This window comes from Mesoplodon densirostris, chromosome 17, assembly GCF_025265405.1.
Source record: "Mesoplodon densirostris isolate mMesDen1 chromosome 17, mMesDen1 primary haplotype, whole genome shotgun sequence".
In the NCBI taxonomy this organism is placed as follows: Eukaryota; Metazoa; Chordata; class Mammalia; order Artiodactyla; family Ziphiidae; genus Mesoplodon; species Mesoplodon densirostris.
In genome coordinates, this window is record NC_082677.1 from 65,988,170 (window position 1) to 66,004,752 (window position 16,583).

Consider the following 16,583-nt stretch of genomic DNA (forward strand, 5'->3'; position numbering starts at 1 on the left):
TCCATTTTTTCCCCATTCTCGATAACACTTGTTACTGTCCATTATAGTGGGTGTGGAATATTATCTCATTATGGATGTAATTTGCATTTCCTAGTGAGGGACAGTGGTGAACATATTTTCATGTGCTTATTAACCACTTGTATATCTCTGGAGATTTAAATTCTCTTTTTATTATCAGTTTTAAAACATATGGTAACAGTTAACTTAAGGCCTCTCACCATCTCGACTCCTTCCCCTGCCAATTTTTTAATTATTTCTACATTGTCAGGAATTATAACATTCTGCAGCTATTACAGTGATTTTAGCCTTCCTCTTACAGTATAAATGGATTTAAAGTTTACCAGTAATTGTTTTTCCTTGTTTCACCACTTAGCCTCTTGTTTTGCTGTTTATCCTGTAGTAGCTTCTCCCAGAAGGGCTTGAGTTCCTGACTATTTTAAATGTTCCAGTGAAAATTCAGCTAGATTCCATGTTCTGATTCATCTTTTATTTCTTGGAGGATAGTTTGGTCAGTTAAACATTGAATGTGTGTTATCGAATGCAAGTTTGTGTGCCCAACACACAGTAAGGCCAAATAAACTGAAGCGTCAGAGTTTGTAGCAGAGAAAGGTTTATTGCAGGGCCGAGCAAGGAGAATGGGTGGCTCATGCCCCCAAACGTCCTGAGGGGTTTCAGCGAAGCATTTTTAAAGGCCAGATGAGGGAGGAGGGTAGCAAGGTATGTGATCATCTTGTGCACAGTTCTCTGATTGGTTAATGGTGAGGTAACAGGGTGGTTAACTTTATCAATCCTTAGGCACCACTAGGCCTGGGGGCCACTCACCGAGTAGTTAATTCCTTCCATTTGTTGGTGGTTTTTAGCAAATGAAAAACTCAGCAAAGATGCCTGAGATACTGTTATCTGGGTGCTTCACAGAAGAGCTACAGCAGAGGATACGGGGCGGCAGTCTGTCCCAGGCAGGCCTCATATCGGTTACACATGTTGCTGTGGAGTCTGAACTTTTGTCCCCTCATTTGTTTTTTTTTTTGAACTATTTGCCTAGATGCCCAAATAATTCCTTCTTAATTTTTGAAGATGAGTGGTGACACAGGAAACTTCCAGGTGTTCATCGTTTTACTTATTTCTGGGATATGCTATGTTCATGTATTATGGAGAATCTTTTATTTCTGAAATGTCTTCCTGAATTACACCTTAACATTTTTTTCTTGTTCCATTGAGGGTTTTTTTGTTGTTGTGTAGGGACACCTATTATGGGTGTGTTGGATTTCTTTGTTTTCCATTTTTCTGTTCTAAATCTTTTGCTTGCTTTTCTCCATCTTTCCCCTCCAGCCTCTCATATTTTCACCAGTGTGTATTTCCTTTTAGCTACTTCCATTTGGTGATTGTTAAAGCAGCCCAGACGGACTAAGACAAAGTACCATAAACAGGAAGACAACAGATTTATTTCTCACAGTCCTGGAGGCTGGAGAATCCAAGATCAAGGGCCAGTGGATTTGGTGTCTAGACCCACTTCCTGGTTCATAGATGGCAGTCATGTGTGTTACTTCTCCGCACATGGTGGAAGGGACAAGAGAGTTATCTGGATGCTTTTCATAAGGACACTAATCCCATTCAGGAGGGCTCCACCCTCACCATGCAATCACCTCCTGAAGGCCCTGCTTCCAAATACCATCTCATTGGGGACTAAGTTTCAGTGTATGAATTTGGGGGTGACACAAACATTCATTCTATAGTAGTGACTTTATTTTTGGCTCTGCCACATGGCATGTGGGATCTTAGTTCCCCAACCAGAGATTGAACCCATGCCCCCTGCAGTGGAAGTGTGGAGTCTTAACCACTGGACCTCCAGGGAAGTCCCAGTAGTGATGTTTTTATTCGTTCTTTTTTTTCACCCTGAGGTCTGCCCTCATGCTTTATTTCCTTCTCATGCTTCCCTGAATTCTTGTAAATCCTCTTCTGTTTTTGTAGATAGAATCAGTTATTTCTTTGTTTTGTTAATTTATGACAGTGTGTTTGGGCAAAATTTTCATCTGTTGCATATAATATTGCTTTGGTGGGTGTTTTTCATCTGTCATTCATTTTCATTTTCCTCTTTTTGCAGCATCTTTGTAAAGGTCCTTTTTTGTTATTAGATGAATTCTTTATGAACTAGCTATTTACAGGAACTTCACGTGAGCAGGAGACAGGGCCATGTCCCATGCCAGTGGGGATTCTTGTGACCTGAGGTTAGGGGTGTGTGTGTGTGTGTGTGTATGTAATCCTTTCAACCCTTATTTTTCTCTAGCTTGCTGAGACTGGTTATGTTCCTAGTGGGGTCTCTTTTTTTCACTTTGCCTGGGCAACAGACTGCTTCCTGCTAATATGTCTTACCCGTGTGGTTTCTTATTCAGTTCGACCTTTCCTGCTTCCTGATTTCTCCCACCACACTTTGTCCAGGGAAGCTCTTAGTGCTACCTGCGTGTCTGTTGCACTTCTTTTCTGAAAGTTATTGCTGGATATCCTACTTATTTGGGGAGCATGGCTCTGGCAGGCATGGGCTCTCCAAGAATTTTCCTTCTCTGTCTGACCTTCACTGCAGTTTGGCAACTCTTTCTCATGTTTCGTGGTTCAAAGCTACAGATGTCTTCCAGGTTCCTCTGGGATGGAGTTCGCATTTTTGTGTGTGTTTTCCTTATTGCTTTTGGGTGAATTCCAAGAGGAAGTCTTTAAGCCAAGAGACTATAAGAAGACAATTCTAGTTTTTTATCTTTTCTTTGCCAGTTAAATTTTTTACTGCTTTTTTGTTGTAGTCATTATTTCCTTTTTAACTAACTTTTCAAATAGATCTAAAGAAGAAAGTAGTTTCACAAACAGCTCTTTACTTTTAGGTCTGGAATGATCATGTTAGTAATAACGTGCTACAAGGAAAGAAATATTAATCTTTTTTACCTTGACTCTTTCTTAAGGAATTCAGAAGTTGGAGGAAGTAATGGAGGTAAAGTTGGAATAGAGCATGGATTGCTATTTATAAACAGGAGGCTTTTAGGTTTGTTAGATATGTGATGTAGAAGGCTGCGTTTTATTACTGGATTCACCAGTTTTGCTATCCAGCATCGGTTATGGTTACCCATTCATGACTTGACAGCGTTCCTCAGATATTCCCTTGACATTCTTAGGCTGCTCCACTCAAAACTCTTGGCTGGATTTATGTTTGAGTTAAACAGCACTTTCCATGAACAGTAACAATCTGCCTGCAAGTATAAAAACAAAAAGTGTGACATGCTTTGTTGAAATGTTAATATCCAGAAGTAGAAAAAATATAGGCATGAGATCATTTGAAGACTAAAAAGAGATAAAGGAAGTTAAGGTACCAAACGTCTATTAATCACTAGCTCAATTTAATTTTTTTTTTTTTTTTTTTTTCTTTTTGCGGTATGCGGGCCTCTCACTGCTGTGGCCTCTCCCGTTGCGGAGCACAGGCTCCGGATGCGCAGGCCCAGCGGCCATGGCTCACGGGCCCAGCCGCTCCGCGGCATATGGGATCCTCCCAGACCGGGGCACGAACCCGTATCCCCTGCATCGGCAGGCGGACTCTTAACCACTGCGCCACCAGGGAGGCCCTCAATTTAATTTTTAAATGCCAAGCTGTTAAAAATCACAGTATTCTTCTGGGGATCTTGGGCCAGAGTGGAGAGAAAGGGTTCCATTTAGAGGATGAGAGCCTTGCTCTTTGCTTAGGTAGGACAAAGAGAAAATGTGTTCAGAGCACCTTTAAGGTGGGGTGACATGAGAGAATAAACCCTGTCCTCCCTGCTGTCGGCTCCCTGGATGGGCATCAGAGCCACAGCCTGGACCTACCCCTCTCAACTCAGAGCAAGAAGAGGCCAAGTGGTCAGGCCCAGCATCTGTGAGAGGACAGGGCCTGTCCATTCTGATGGAGTGCAGGGAACAGAAGGTGGGGTTGGAGGTGAGCAGTGGAGGATGTTTCCAGAAGCAGGGAGGGATCAACACCAAAGTAGGAATGAGTGCAAAGAGGAGGCTGGCAATGGGGAAGGCAAACTGGACTGATGTCAAAGCTTTCTTTGGCACTTGTGTTTATTTTTAACCATGAGGCTATGAATAGAAAACATATAGGGGAATAATTCTGCCTGGTTTGTGAAGATTATTTTAAACACAATGATGCCATAGTTACTTAGATCTATACCAGCCACATTTGATTCATTGAACAAATGTAGGTGATCTCTTTTTCACTTTGGTGTAAAGCATTGTAGATGAGCAAAGTCTAGTTGTGTCTTAAGACCAAGAGATGATTAAGCAAAAGATAATCACATAAACAGATTGGAATTAGGTTCTTAAAAAAAAGCTTATTTGGGGGAGAAATCAGAAAGGTACTTACTTGTATAGCAGACCTGTGAAATCATAGATGGACATTCAAGAAAGAAGGACTAGTTCTCGAAAGGCTGGTCCTTAACTAGCATGGTGACACAGAAGTCCAGCCTCAAAGGATTGCATAGGAACGAATAATAATCTCTTACAGGCTTTGGTGGAAAGTTGGTGGGGAAAGTGGGTGTGGGAGAAATAAGTAGTAAATGGTGTTTCCTGGGTGGTGGTCAGGCCCTCTCCCTTTTCAGTCAAAGGGTGTGTTTTTCTAGGCCAGGGTGGTTTGATCCAATGACCCATCTTATTGAGGTGACCCCATAGTTTCTGCTCTACTGACCTCAGGGCCAGCCCTCTGTGTCACAGGGAGAATGTTCCAGGTTTCACTGAGAGGAAGGGGAGGTTCCCATATGGAGTTTGGTGGGAAACTTCTGGGAAGGAACCTGACTGACCCTTCAGGAGAAGGAAGAGCCTTGGTCAAGAAGAACCTACAAAATGAGGCTCACAAACTGCATGTTTTTTCCTGAAGGAGACAGCTGAAGGGTGACTCGTAAGATGCAGCCCCTAGGTCTCTACCTCACACCACAGGTGACCCTTGAGTGCCCCTTCTGTGGCTTTCTTTGTCACTGAGACAAAGGGTCATTCTTTCTCTGCCTCTTCTCCATCAGCCCTTGTGTGAATTTACTGCCATAACAAAGTCCCACAGGCTGCGTGTCTTTTTTTTTTTTTAACATCTTTATTGGAGTATAATTGCTTTACAATGGTAGGTTAGTTTCCACTTTATAACAAAGTGAATCAGTTATACATATACATATGTTCCCATATCTCTTCCCTCTTGCATCTCCCTCCCTCCCACCCTCCCTATCCCACCCCTCTAGGTGGTCACAAAGCACCGAGCTGATCTCCCTGTGCTATGTGGCTGCTTCCCACTAGCTATCTTTTTTACGTTTGGTAATGTATATATGTCCATGCCACTCTCTCACTTTGTCCCAGCTTACCCTTCCCCCTCCCCATATCCTCAAGTCCATTCTCTAGTAGGTCTGTGTCTTTATTCCTGTAAGTCAGAAAGAGAAAGACAAATACCGTATGCTAACACATATATATGGAATTTAAGAAAAAAAATGTCATGAAGAACCTAGGGGCTGGGTGTCTTAACAGAGATTTATTTTCTCACAGTTCTGGAGGCTGGAAGTTTAGATCAAGGTGTTGGCAGGGTTGGTTTCTCCTGAGGCCTCTCTCCTCGGCTTGCAGACAGCCACCTTCTCCTTGTGTCCTCACATGGCTTTTCCTCTGTGCACCCCTGGTGTCTCTGTGTGTGTGCAAATTTCCTCCTCTTATAAGGACACCAGTCAGATTGGATTAGGGCCCATCTTAATCACTGTTTTGAATTGGTCACCTCTTTTAAGACCCTGTCTCCAAATGCCGTCACATTCTGAGTTACATGGGGTTAGTGCTCCAAGGTAAGAATTTGGGGGACACGGTTCAGTCCATAACAACCCCCATGGCTGGGCATGTTTGTTCTTTTTGCTTTTTCATTGCCATGTTCTCCCCCCAACCCCTTTCACATTCACTCTCACCCTGGCTTTCACTTCTACAGCGAGATGGACTCTGAACCCAAAGCCCCAATCCAGCTCCACCTCCACCACCGCCTGCTGGATATCCTTTTATAACCTTCCATGTGTCCCCAGTCACACACACATACTTTCCCCTCCCACTTCTTCCCTTCTGCCCTGATTTAAAACTTCCTGGTCACTGTTATCCTTTAATCTCCTTCTCAGTAGCTAACCATTTACAACACCGGGTTAATTTTTCCATAAAAGTGGGTTTTATAGCATCATCTTTTTATTTCCATCGCCACTGTTCAAGCTATCCCCTCGAGCTCAAATTGTTGCCTTAGCTTTGTAACTGGACTCCCCCAGCCCCTGCCAGCCCGTCTCTTTTTCCAGCGCATTAGTATAGATCATCTTCACATGCATTTTTCTCAAGTTCTACTTTTGTTGGGTCATTATTCTTATTCAGTGACTCCCTACAGGGTGAAGACCATAGCTCTTAGCTAGGCATTTGATGTTCTTTGTGGTCTGATTCCAACCTAGTTTCCAAATGCATCTTTAACTCTGCAGCATTGATTCTCACTCGTCTCCCTAAATGCCACCTGATTTCTGTCCCACAGCTTTCCTTATGCTGTTCTGCTTCCCTGGAATTCCTTCTCCTTGTGTGTTCCTGTCTCCTTCCAAGCATTATCCAACATTTGAGACTCAGTTGAGTTCAGTTTCTACCTTCTGCATGATGGAGAAGATAACTGTCAATACTGTAATATGTAGAATGGTTTCCTGGGAGAGGGGGAACAACTGAGGGAGGGTGGCAGGAAAGAAGTTAATTAGGAGGAAAAGAAGAAATTGAGAAAAAAGACCCTACCTAACATCACCTGGGTTTGTGTGAGTGTGTGTTTCGTTTCCTCAACCAGATTATAAACTTGGGAGCCACAAGATACGTTTTATGTATTTATCTTGATAACGCCCACATCACTTGGTATGTTCCATGATCCATAAAAGGTAACTAATGGATGCTGATGATATGGATTAGGCACTGCTCATTATCTTCCCAGCAGACGGCAAGTGTGTGGAAAGTGGAGCCTAGCTCTTGGTAGACCGTGACTAACAATACGTAGAACACAACTGAATCTGTCATATTAAGAGCTGACCGTAAAACTAGAAAAGGATAAACTATGTAAAAGTATGCAGAAGGGGGTTTCCCTGGTGGCGCAGTGGTTGGGGGTCCGCCTGTTAATGCAGGGGACACGGGTTCGTGCCCCGGTCCGGGAAGATCGCACATGCCGCGGAGCGGCTGGGCCCGTGAGCCATGGCCGCTGAGCCTGCGCGTCCGGAGCCTGTGCTCCGCAACAGGAGAGGCCACAACAGTGAGAGGCCCGCGTACTGCAAAAGAACAAACAAACAAAAAAAGTATGCAGAAGGATAAAATATGCACAGATATTCGCATGCCTTGAGTGGCTAAAGGGGACGCCGTGTGTGAACGAGCTGAACGCTCATCAGCTCGTGTGATTCCTGCACGGGGGGTGGGAGCTGGCCGTCTTGTGCTTCAGGGACGTGGCCACAGTGACCGGCAGAAGGCGACCAGTGTTACTAAGGTGGTCTCAGTGAGTCTCCTGACGTATGTTTCTTCTCTCTGCTTCCCGCAGGCATCATATAATCTGCTCTCATCATGGGAGAAATAGAGCAGGGGCCAACTCCAGGATCGAGACTGGGGGCCCCGGAGAATTCGGGGATCAGTACCTTGGAACATGGACAGAAGCCTCCCCCCACGCCTTCCGGAAAACTCATGTCCGTCAGAATCCAGATGCTGGATGACACCCAGGAGGCCTTTGAAGTTCCGGTAAGTTGGGGGCAGCCTTCGGCACGGGAAGGCTCGTGTCATTCCTGCGTTTCGATGACGCGAGGTGGAAGGTCTGTGTTCAGCAGCTCCCTGCCCACCCTCGCCATGCTCCTCTGGAGCGTTCTGGTTCCGAGCTGTCGGTTTTTGGATTTATGCGTGGACCGCGCCCAGTGATAGAAGTGGGTGTGTCATTTGAATTTTACTCTGATTTTCCATATTCAAGTCGATATCTGTGTGTATATGCCTATGTATGTATTACTTATGTATTTGAATTGGAGGGAACTGTGGTCTGCGTCTCAGTTTACTTTGCTCATTACAAGCAGCTCCTCTCAACGTCGATGCACGTGTGTGAGCACCCCGTTTCCCTAGGTTACCGGCAAGAAAGTTCCGAGAAAACTGTCAAAGACCTGAATGGGTGTTCCGACATCAGAGAAGTTGCCGAGCATGTTTGTGGGTGGGGAGTCGGGGTGCAGAAGAACCCTGGTCCCAGCCCCCAGTGGGGCAGCCCTGAAAGTGAAGAGGCCCCATCCCAGGGGCGGGCCAGAGCGGGGGTGGTCCAGGAGCCGGGCAGAGAAGAAGGAACGGCAGCCTTGGCCTTGTCCATCAGCTAGAGCTGCATGCCCCCGTGGTGCTGGTGTCGTCCTCAGAGCCCCTGCCTCGTGGCCCCTCGCCCTCCCTCATCCTTCTCCGCAGCCTCCTCCTGAAATCCGACCGCTGCGAGCGGTTCGGGAACCACCACCAGTTAGTTACGTGCAGATGCAGGATTTGTTCCCGTGGCAAGGAGAGTGCAGACGTGTGTGTCCACCTCGATAGAACTCTTGACTGCACTCTCCTCAAGAATTAATCGGCATCCAGAGAATTCACAGCACACTCTGGCTGTTTTCTGTGTTCTCCCTTGGGTACTACACCCACATCTCACATGGCTTGTGTGTGGGGGGGAAGGAAGTAACTTTTTTTTTTTTTTTTTTTTTTTTTTTTTTTGCTGTACGCGGGCCTCTCACTGCTGTGGCCTCCCCCGTCGCGGAGCACAGGCTCCGGACGCGCAGGCTCAGCGGCCATGGCTCGCGGGCCCAGCCGCTCCGCGGCATGTGGGATCCTCCGGGATCGGGGCACGAACCCGTGTCCCCTGCATCGGCCGGCGGACTCTCAACCACTGCGCCACCAGGGAAGCCCAGGAAGTAACTCTTGAATTGCAAACAGCCAAACTGTAAGCAAACTTTGGGAACATAACCTGTTTTTAAACTGGAGACGATCCATCTATTATTCCCGATGGCTAGAGCCACTAAAATTTAACAGTTGGTATTTGTGTCTGCAGCTCATCATTTAATGGTTTATGTAATATGATTCACTAAGTCATATTCATTTCAAAGACTGTTGTTCAGAGGGTGTGAATTACCATTAAGTGTCTCAGGGAAGATAAACCTCAGAAAAGCTATGTTTAAACCTGCCAATTTATTGCACATTGCAAACAACCTTTGTATCTTTCTAATTTACTTGTTGTGGAATTCCTGTCTCTTCAAGGACTTGAACTTCTTCACGTTCTGAGGCACAAAGCCGTTGCTAATCTGCTGAAATTGTAAAAATAGATTGAGGGGCACACCTGCCAGCCTGGTAGAGTCAGGCCTTCTGCAACATGTCCCAGCCTCCTCCTCCCCACGCTGCACCCCACATCCCTCCCGCACCCCGCCTCCCTTCGTTTCATTGCCAGACTGGTTTGGTGAGGTATTTCATTTCAGTGTTTCCTCTTTGGTACTGCTAAGGACTTCTGAGCCCAAGTCTCTAGCAATGCATTCGTTTATGTTTTTTTTTTTTTAAACATCTTTATTGGAGTATAATTGCTTTACAATGGTGTGTTAGTTTCTGCTTTATAACAAAGTGAATCAGTTATACATATACATCTGTTCCCATATCCCCTCCTTCTTGCATCTCCCTCCCTATCCTACCCCTCTAGGTGGTCACAGAGCACTGAGCTGATCTCCCTGTGCTATGCGGCTGCTTCCACTAGCTATCTATTTTACATTTGGTAGTGTATATATGTCCATGCCACTCTCTCACTTCGTCCCAGCTTACCCTTCCCCCTCCCCATATTCTCAAGTCCATTCTGTAGTGGGTCTGTGTCTTTACTCCCGTCTTGCCCCTAGGTTCTTCATGACCTTTTTTTTTCTTAGATTCCATATATATGTGTTAGCATACGGTATTTGTTTTTCTGACTTACTTCACTCTGTATGACAGACTCTAGGTCCATCCACCTCACTACAAATAACTCAATTTCATTTCTTTTTATGGCTGAGTAATACTCCATTGTATATATGTACCACATCTTCTTTATCCATTCATCTGTTGATGGACACTTAGGTTGCTTCCATGTCCTGGCTATTGTAAATAGAGCTACAATGAACATTTTGGTACATGACTCTTTTTGAATTATGGTTTTCTTAGGGTATATGCCCAGTAGGGGGATTGCTGGGTCATATGGTAGTTCTATTTGTAGTTTTTTAAGGAACCTCCATACTGTTCTCCATAGTGGCTGTATCAATCTACATTGGTGTTCCCGTATGTGGTTTGTACCGAGGGCCAGCAAATGCTGCTGTTGTGTGCATGAGCTACAAGAAGTATTGTACTGTATTCACTTGCAGTTCTTGTTTCCCTGAACCAAAGGATGTCAAAACTCCGGTCCTAGCTACTGCTTAGCTAGGAACTATATAGGAACTCCCTGCCTAAGAAATAGGAACAGAAGTGTGTTTGCATCTTTTAAAAATGATTTTACTTGATAATTTCTGTTGTCTGTGCTTTGCATTTGTAACTCCTCTGCCTGGAAGGTTTCTCATACCACCCCCTTCCCACATAAACTCCTATGCATCCTTAGAGGTCCTGTCTGTTTTACCCAGATGTCAACTTCTTGAGGCAGTGGCTGGGGGTGTTTTCTTCCCCCATTTCAGACCTCTTTGCTCATACATCTGTCAGGGTGGAGCTGGACCACTGAGATTCAAATCCCAGCTTCATCTACTGACACATTAATCACCTTGGGCAAGGTACTTAATCTCTCTGTATCTCAGTTTTCTCCTCTGTAAAATGAGGCTCATCATAAACCCTACCTCACTTTATGAGAATAAAAGAGTTGATACACATAAAGGAACAACTCTTGGCACATACTAAGAACTTGGACCGTAATATGATTAGTGGTACCAGTGGGCATTTGCTGCTTCACCGCTGGCTTCTTGGGGCTGGGCCCTTACCTTACTGTCTCATCCCCAGCACCTCGCACAGTGCCTGGCATGTAGTAGGTGCTCATTAAGTGTTTGCTGACTGAGTATTAGGAGTAGACTGAATCTTACAAGTAGAATTAATGCTATTGTTAGTTTTTCACATGCCTCATCCATTCATGTTTAATTTTTATTTTTGGAGTTGAGTCAAAATGTTCCTTCTCAACCCATGGGCAACAGATGTTTTCCATAACTGCCTGTAGAAAGGCAGTAATCAGCATTTTTATTGACTAAGCTGATTCTAAATTGCTACCTTGTGGTTTTTAAGAACAGAATCAGCCAGGTCTCTGCACAGCTGGGAAGCATCAGGCTGGCTGTGGTGACTCAGCCGCTGTGCCTGGGATTGGAGCGGAGGGACGCAGGATCACAAGAGACCCAGCTCCCCGTAAGTGCTTTAAACCTTGCTCCAAAACCTTCTGCTGGGAATTCATCAAGGCCAAGCGTCTGAGCCTGGAAGTGTCCCCTTAGCCCAAACGTGCTCCCTCCTCAGATTGGGCACCCCACAAGGATGAATCCTCCTCGCTAATTCACATTCATCACACACATGAGCAGGCACTTGGCCAGAAGTCCTTACAGTTTCCCTTGGGGGACATTCTTCCATGAACCACAGCTTTCCTTGGGGGACTGAGTTTCCTGGGCCTTTCCTAAGACTTTTGTTTTAGAGGATGGATGAAGGCAAAGTCATCATTTAAAAATGCGTGTTCCCTAAACACTTCCTGGCACAGATAACCACACCAGTCTTCATCATTTCTTATAGCCTTGCATGAAGTCTTATTCAAGAGTTTAATCCTTAGAAAAGCGTGAGCAGTGAGCATCAGACTTTTCTACGCCGAGGCTAGTTCTCCCGCCCCCTTTGCTCTTGAACTTGGACGGTCTTTTTAGGTATTTCCTCTACAGAGTTGAACGTTCAAAAGTAATATTTATAGTAAATTCTTACGGGGCATTTTATCATCTTTATGTGGAAAAGGCTGTGCAGATAAGCCCCAGCCTGTGGTTTGTGATATATGCAGCTTTCCCCTCCAACCAGAGATTATAAATCGAGGTGACTTGTGTGGGTCTGAAAGGGTTAAATGACTCCCTCCACTCCCACCCCCGCCGGGACCATCCCCCTTGAAGGTTCCTGAGAAGGTTTGATGTGTCCTGTCCTCACGACCCGACTGGTAAACAAATGCTGTTCCTGCTGACGTTTGTAGGGTGAAGCAGATGGCGTCTTCCCCAAGTGTTTATTCAGTTTATGTGTTTTCATTAGCAAGGCCACTCTAGCAAGAGTGGGGAGCAGAGGAAATAAAACGGAGCCGTGGGGCTTCCCTGGTGGCGCAGTGGCTGAGAGTCCGCCTGCCGATGCAGGGGACACGGGTTCGTGCCCCGGTCCGGGAGGATCCCACATGCCGCGGAGCGGCTGGGCCCGTGAGCCATGGCCGCTGAGCCTGCGCGTCCGGAGCCTGTGCTCCGCAACGGGAGAGGCCCGCGTACCGCAAAAAAAAACCCCCAAAAAACGGAGCCATGTTCTGCTGCTTTTGAGCAGCCCTGGTGAAAACGCTTGGGAGAGATGCTCACAGGTGATGGGAAGACGCCTGGCCTTTGTTGAGGAGTGAGCGGGCCTGGCCTGGTGCAGGTGCGGAGCGCTCCGTGTCAGCCACAGCCATCCCGGGGAGTAATCATCGCGCCTGTGTTTGTGTCTTGTTGCTTTACTCAGAAGCCTTTACAGCTCCCAGCTGCCTGAGGATAAAGTATGGATTTCTTAGTCTGGGGAGGCTGGGAGAGAGCTCGGGCCTTCCTGGTGGGCCCGCTGCAGATGGCTGAGCTGCTCCAGCTACTTCGTTGTTATTCCCCACTGCTGTCCTGGGTTGGTTCATCCTGTGCGTTAGCATCTCAAGCCAGAAAATTCTCTTACCGGTTTACATGCTTAGCTTTGGCCTCCCACAGGTGGAATGGGACCTCTGTGGAGGCACGGCCTCTTTTGTTCTTGTTTATCATCAGATTCTACACCTCAGCAGTGCCTGGACCCAGCCAATGCCATAACCTGTGCCCGACTGCCCACACCTCTGTTCAGTCATTTGCCTCTCGCAAGTGACGAAAGGTGGCTGGCGCTGTCATCTCTGTAAGATGAGGGAACCCTTGGGGGGTGCTTCGAGTCACTTCATCACATTTGCACAGTGTTGGGATAGGACTGGGATTAGAACCCGGCCCTCATGACCCCAACATTGTCCGCCTTCCTTGACCCCGAGCTGCCGCTTCTTATAAGATCCGTGGGCTTCCACTGTCTTGCCCTATTGGATCTTTTCAAACTTGCCTCCAAGGCTCCCAGACAGAAGGCACCACGGCCTCATCTTGGGGCTGCCCTGGTTCTTTTTCCATTTCTGAACACCGGCCAACATCCACTAACAAACTTGTCAAGATCATCTCAACTGTCCAAGCCTCCCCCCACCGTGGCTCTTGCTGGGGGCCATCTCTCTCTTCTTACAGTACTTGTTATGCGTACCTCTAATTAGACTTTGAGTCACAGGCTCTAATCTTGCTTCTCTCCCTAATTAGCTCCCTTATAACCCTGCTGTGACTTGGTTTCCTTATTTGCAAAGTGAGGTGTTTAGTCCAGATGATACTACAGGCTTTTTTTTTCTCCCTTTCTTTTTTTGGAAGTCAGCACCTTGTGTTGACATCTTTGTTGATGAATTACCTTTTCATGACTGTATTTGTTAATTCCCCAGGCAGATGGTAAACTCTTTCAGAAAAGGGGTTTTTAATCTTAAAAAAACCACAAAATTCTAAAAGCCTCCTCAGAGATAGTAGTTACTGTGTAACTGGTAAGTGCTCAAACCAATGTGTTCAGGGTGAATAAGCGGACGGTGTACAATATGTTGCTTATGGAGCACCAGGCAACCTTAGGATTTTGTGTGTGTGTGTGTGTGTGTGTGTGTGTGTGTTGGTGGGAGGTGGGGTAACTTACATACATCTCACTAAACTAAATTGGGCCAAACTTCAAGCCACTTAAAAATTGTAGGTAGAAGATGGAAAGAAATAAAATGTTTCCTAGACAACACATTATTAGCAGGAAGCAAACAAGTTTGTTGAAAACAAACATCTAAAATTTTTAAGAAAAATAATTAGGTTGCACGTCATCACAAAAGACTGCAAAGGTTTTCTTTTTTAGGGAGGGCAAAACTGCCTATGTTATCTCAGACCTAATTTGGAGTCTCACACGGTCAGCCCATAAATGATTAAACATTTATTTCATTTTCTGACATTTTGAAATGAAGCAGTCATTTAATTTCTTTAATTTTCACTGAAGCCTGGGCTTGACGTCAGTCAAGGGCTTGTTCCTCCAAGTGCTTTGTGGTTCTGTAAAGGTCGTAAATGGTTAAAGAATTTGAAAACTGTCTTCATAGGCTTGCGCTCAGAAAAAAGGACGTAGCAGAAGTTTGTCTTTTTAAAAAGCTCTGCGTGTCCTTTTGGGGACCCCCCAAGTTTACATCGGGAAAAGCTGAGGCTGATGGCTTGGAGCTGGCCTTGTGTCACTCACAGCCACTGTGTCTATAGAAAAGCATGGTCCTTTTCTCTGTCTTTGTCTTATTTTGAATGATTTTGTTTCCCTTTTTAATTTCTATTTCAGCCATCTTAGAGACGATGCCTTTTTGGATAAACCACTAAATGTCTTTTTTTTTCCCTCCCCAAAGAGGTGGAATGTACATTTAACCAAGATCTTGGGGGGAAATATATCTTCCTTTTTAATACGGGTTCTGCTTCTCAATTCCCCTAGAATCGCAAGTCCCCGGCAGTGGGGTTATTCCTTGCAGTTGATTGGATTATATGATCTTAGAAGGCAGGTGTGCGTTCAGGGGTCCTTTATTTTTTTCTTTTGCGTAAAGTGCACGTAAGAGGTGATGGTGGTGATACCGAGACCTAAATAAAGTTTAATTGACCATTTAAACCAGAAGGGAGATGTGTGTGCCCAGAGCTCCATTAACTGCCCCTTAAGCAGCTGCAGTTTACACCAGAATGAGGGGAAGGGATTTCACAAGTTCACTCAGCTTTTTAAAAATGAGTCCATATTTCTTTCCCTTTATCAGTGTTGCTTTGGGCTCCTATTATTAGCAGAGTTTCTGAAAGAGTATTTATGTCCACTCCGCTTTGCATGGTCCTTTCTGTGTTTTATTTAACTTGAATGATAAATGGTCCATCTGGGTCTGGTCTCATGATGTTAAATTTAAGGGCCATTTTTTTTTTTTTTTTTTTTTTTTTTTTTTTTTTTTTGCGGTATGCGGGCCTCTCACTGTTGTGGCCTCCCCCGTTGCGGAGCACAGGCTCCGGACGCGCAGGCTCCGGACGCGCAGGCTCAGCGGCCATGGCTCACGGGCCCAGCCGCTCCGCGGCATATGGGATCCTCCCAGACCGGGGCACGAACCCGTATCCCCTGCATCGGCAGGCGGACTCTCAACCACTTGCGCCACCAGGGAGGCCCTAAGGGCCATTTTAATAGATAAAAAAACTTTTTTTCATAATTCATTTCAGTGGAATACTGTTAGCCTTCCTTTCTAGTTCCTTAGAAGCAGAGAGTAGAACTTAAATGTTGGCCCGAAATGTTTGTGTGCCCCTTTCAACTTCACTGTAGACCCTTGATCAAAGTCATTTCCGAGGCTTTGACGTGATGGCAGGAATTCTGTAACAGCTGTTTGCTATTTTCTCCCTGAAAAGTCTCTCAGTAGAAACTAATAAATAAAAGGAATAAACTGTAATTGAGAATGTCTGTATCAGACATTAAAGTGGGCCAGTATTCTGGGGAAACGTAGCGAGTTTGAGAAGCCGCTTTTTTCCCCTCCCCTCTTTTAAGTGGAGATAATAAATTGTCTGAATTATAAAAACAGAGTGGTTAAAGGGGAAAGCCCAGGACCGTGCATCCGGACTTCTAGGCTTACTAGCTGGGTGGTTCTGGGTGAGAAGATAACCGCTCTCAACCCATGTCCTGGTCTCCAGATCCTGGGATGCGTACTTCATGGGGCTGAGGTGAAGCTCACGTGAAATACCTTCTGAGAAAACACCTTGCAGAGTCCTGGATGCAGATTAGTTTCTCCTTAAAAGTTAGTCTTTTTTTCTTCCTTTCACACTAAGCTTTACTCTCCTTGTTCATTAGCAGAATTGAGACTGCTTGCATTGTAGAGCTCTTGGGTAGGTGAAATGGAAAAGAAGCATATGAAAACACTTAAAAATTAAAAACTAGCATACTTGTCAAGTGGACTAATTCCCTTTTCTTTTACCACCCCCCCCAGCTTTCTATATAGTCTCGCGTGAGTCTTTCCTGAAATAGAGATGAGGATCCCAGGTGGCTTTCGAAGGTCTGTAAGAAGGAAGTGCCACCTGGACAGGTGTGATGAAGTCTCAGCTTCTCACAAGCCCAGTTACTCCCTTTTTCCGACATATCTGTAGCTCCTCGGAGCTTCAGTTCCCTTAGCTTTAACACCGAGGAGGTGTTTGTGTAGCTTAAACATTTTATGTGCATGTCAGCTTCGCTGAGTTCTTAGTCTCCTTCATTTACTTAGTCCAAAGCCTCTCAGTTTTCCTAGAGTCAGGATTTTCCTA

At 45.5% G+C, this 16,583-nt stretch overlaps 1 protein-coding gene across 1 annotated transcript in view; it reads left to right on the plus strand.

Annotated features, from left to right (window-relative positions):
- The window catches only part of FARP1 (FERM, ARH/RhoGEF and pleckstrin domain protein 1), a 298,020-nt gene that overhangs the window by 52,282 nt on the left and 229,155 nt on the right, over positions 1-16,583 (plus strand). Inside the window, exon 2 of the mRNA XM_060079577.1 lies at positions 7,553-7,746. Coding sequence (XP_059935560.1) covers positions 7,576-7,746 — 171 coding nt within the window. The 5' untranslated portion in view covers positions 7,553-7,575. The remainder of the gene's footprint in view (positions 1-7,552; positions 7,747-16,583) is intronic.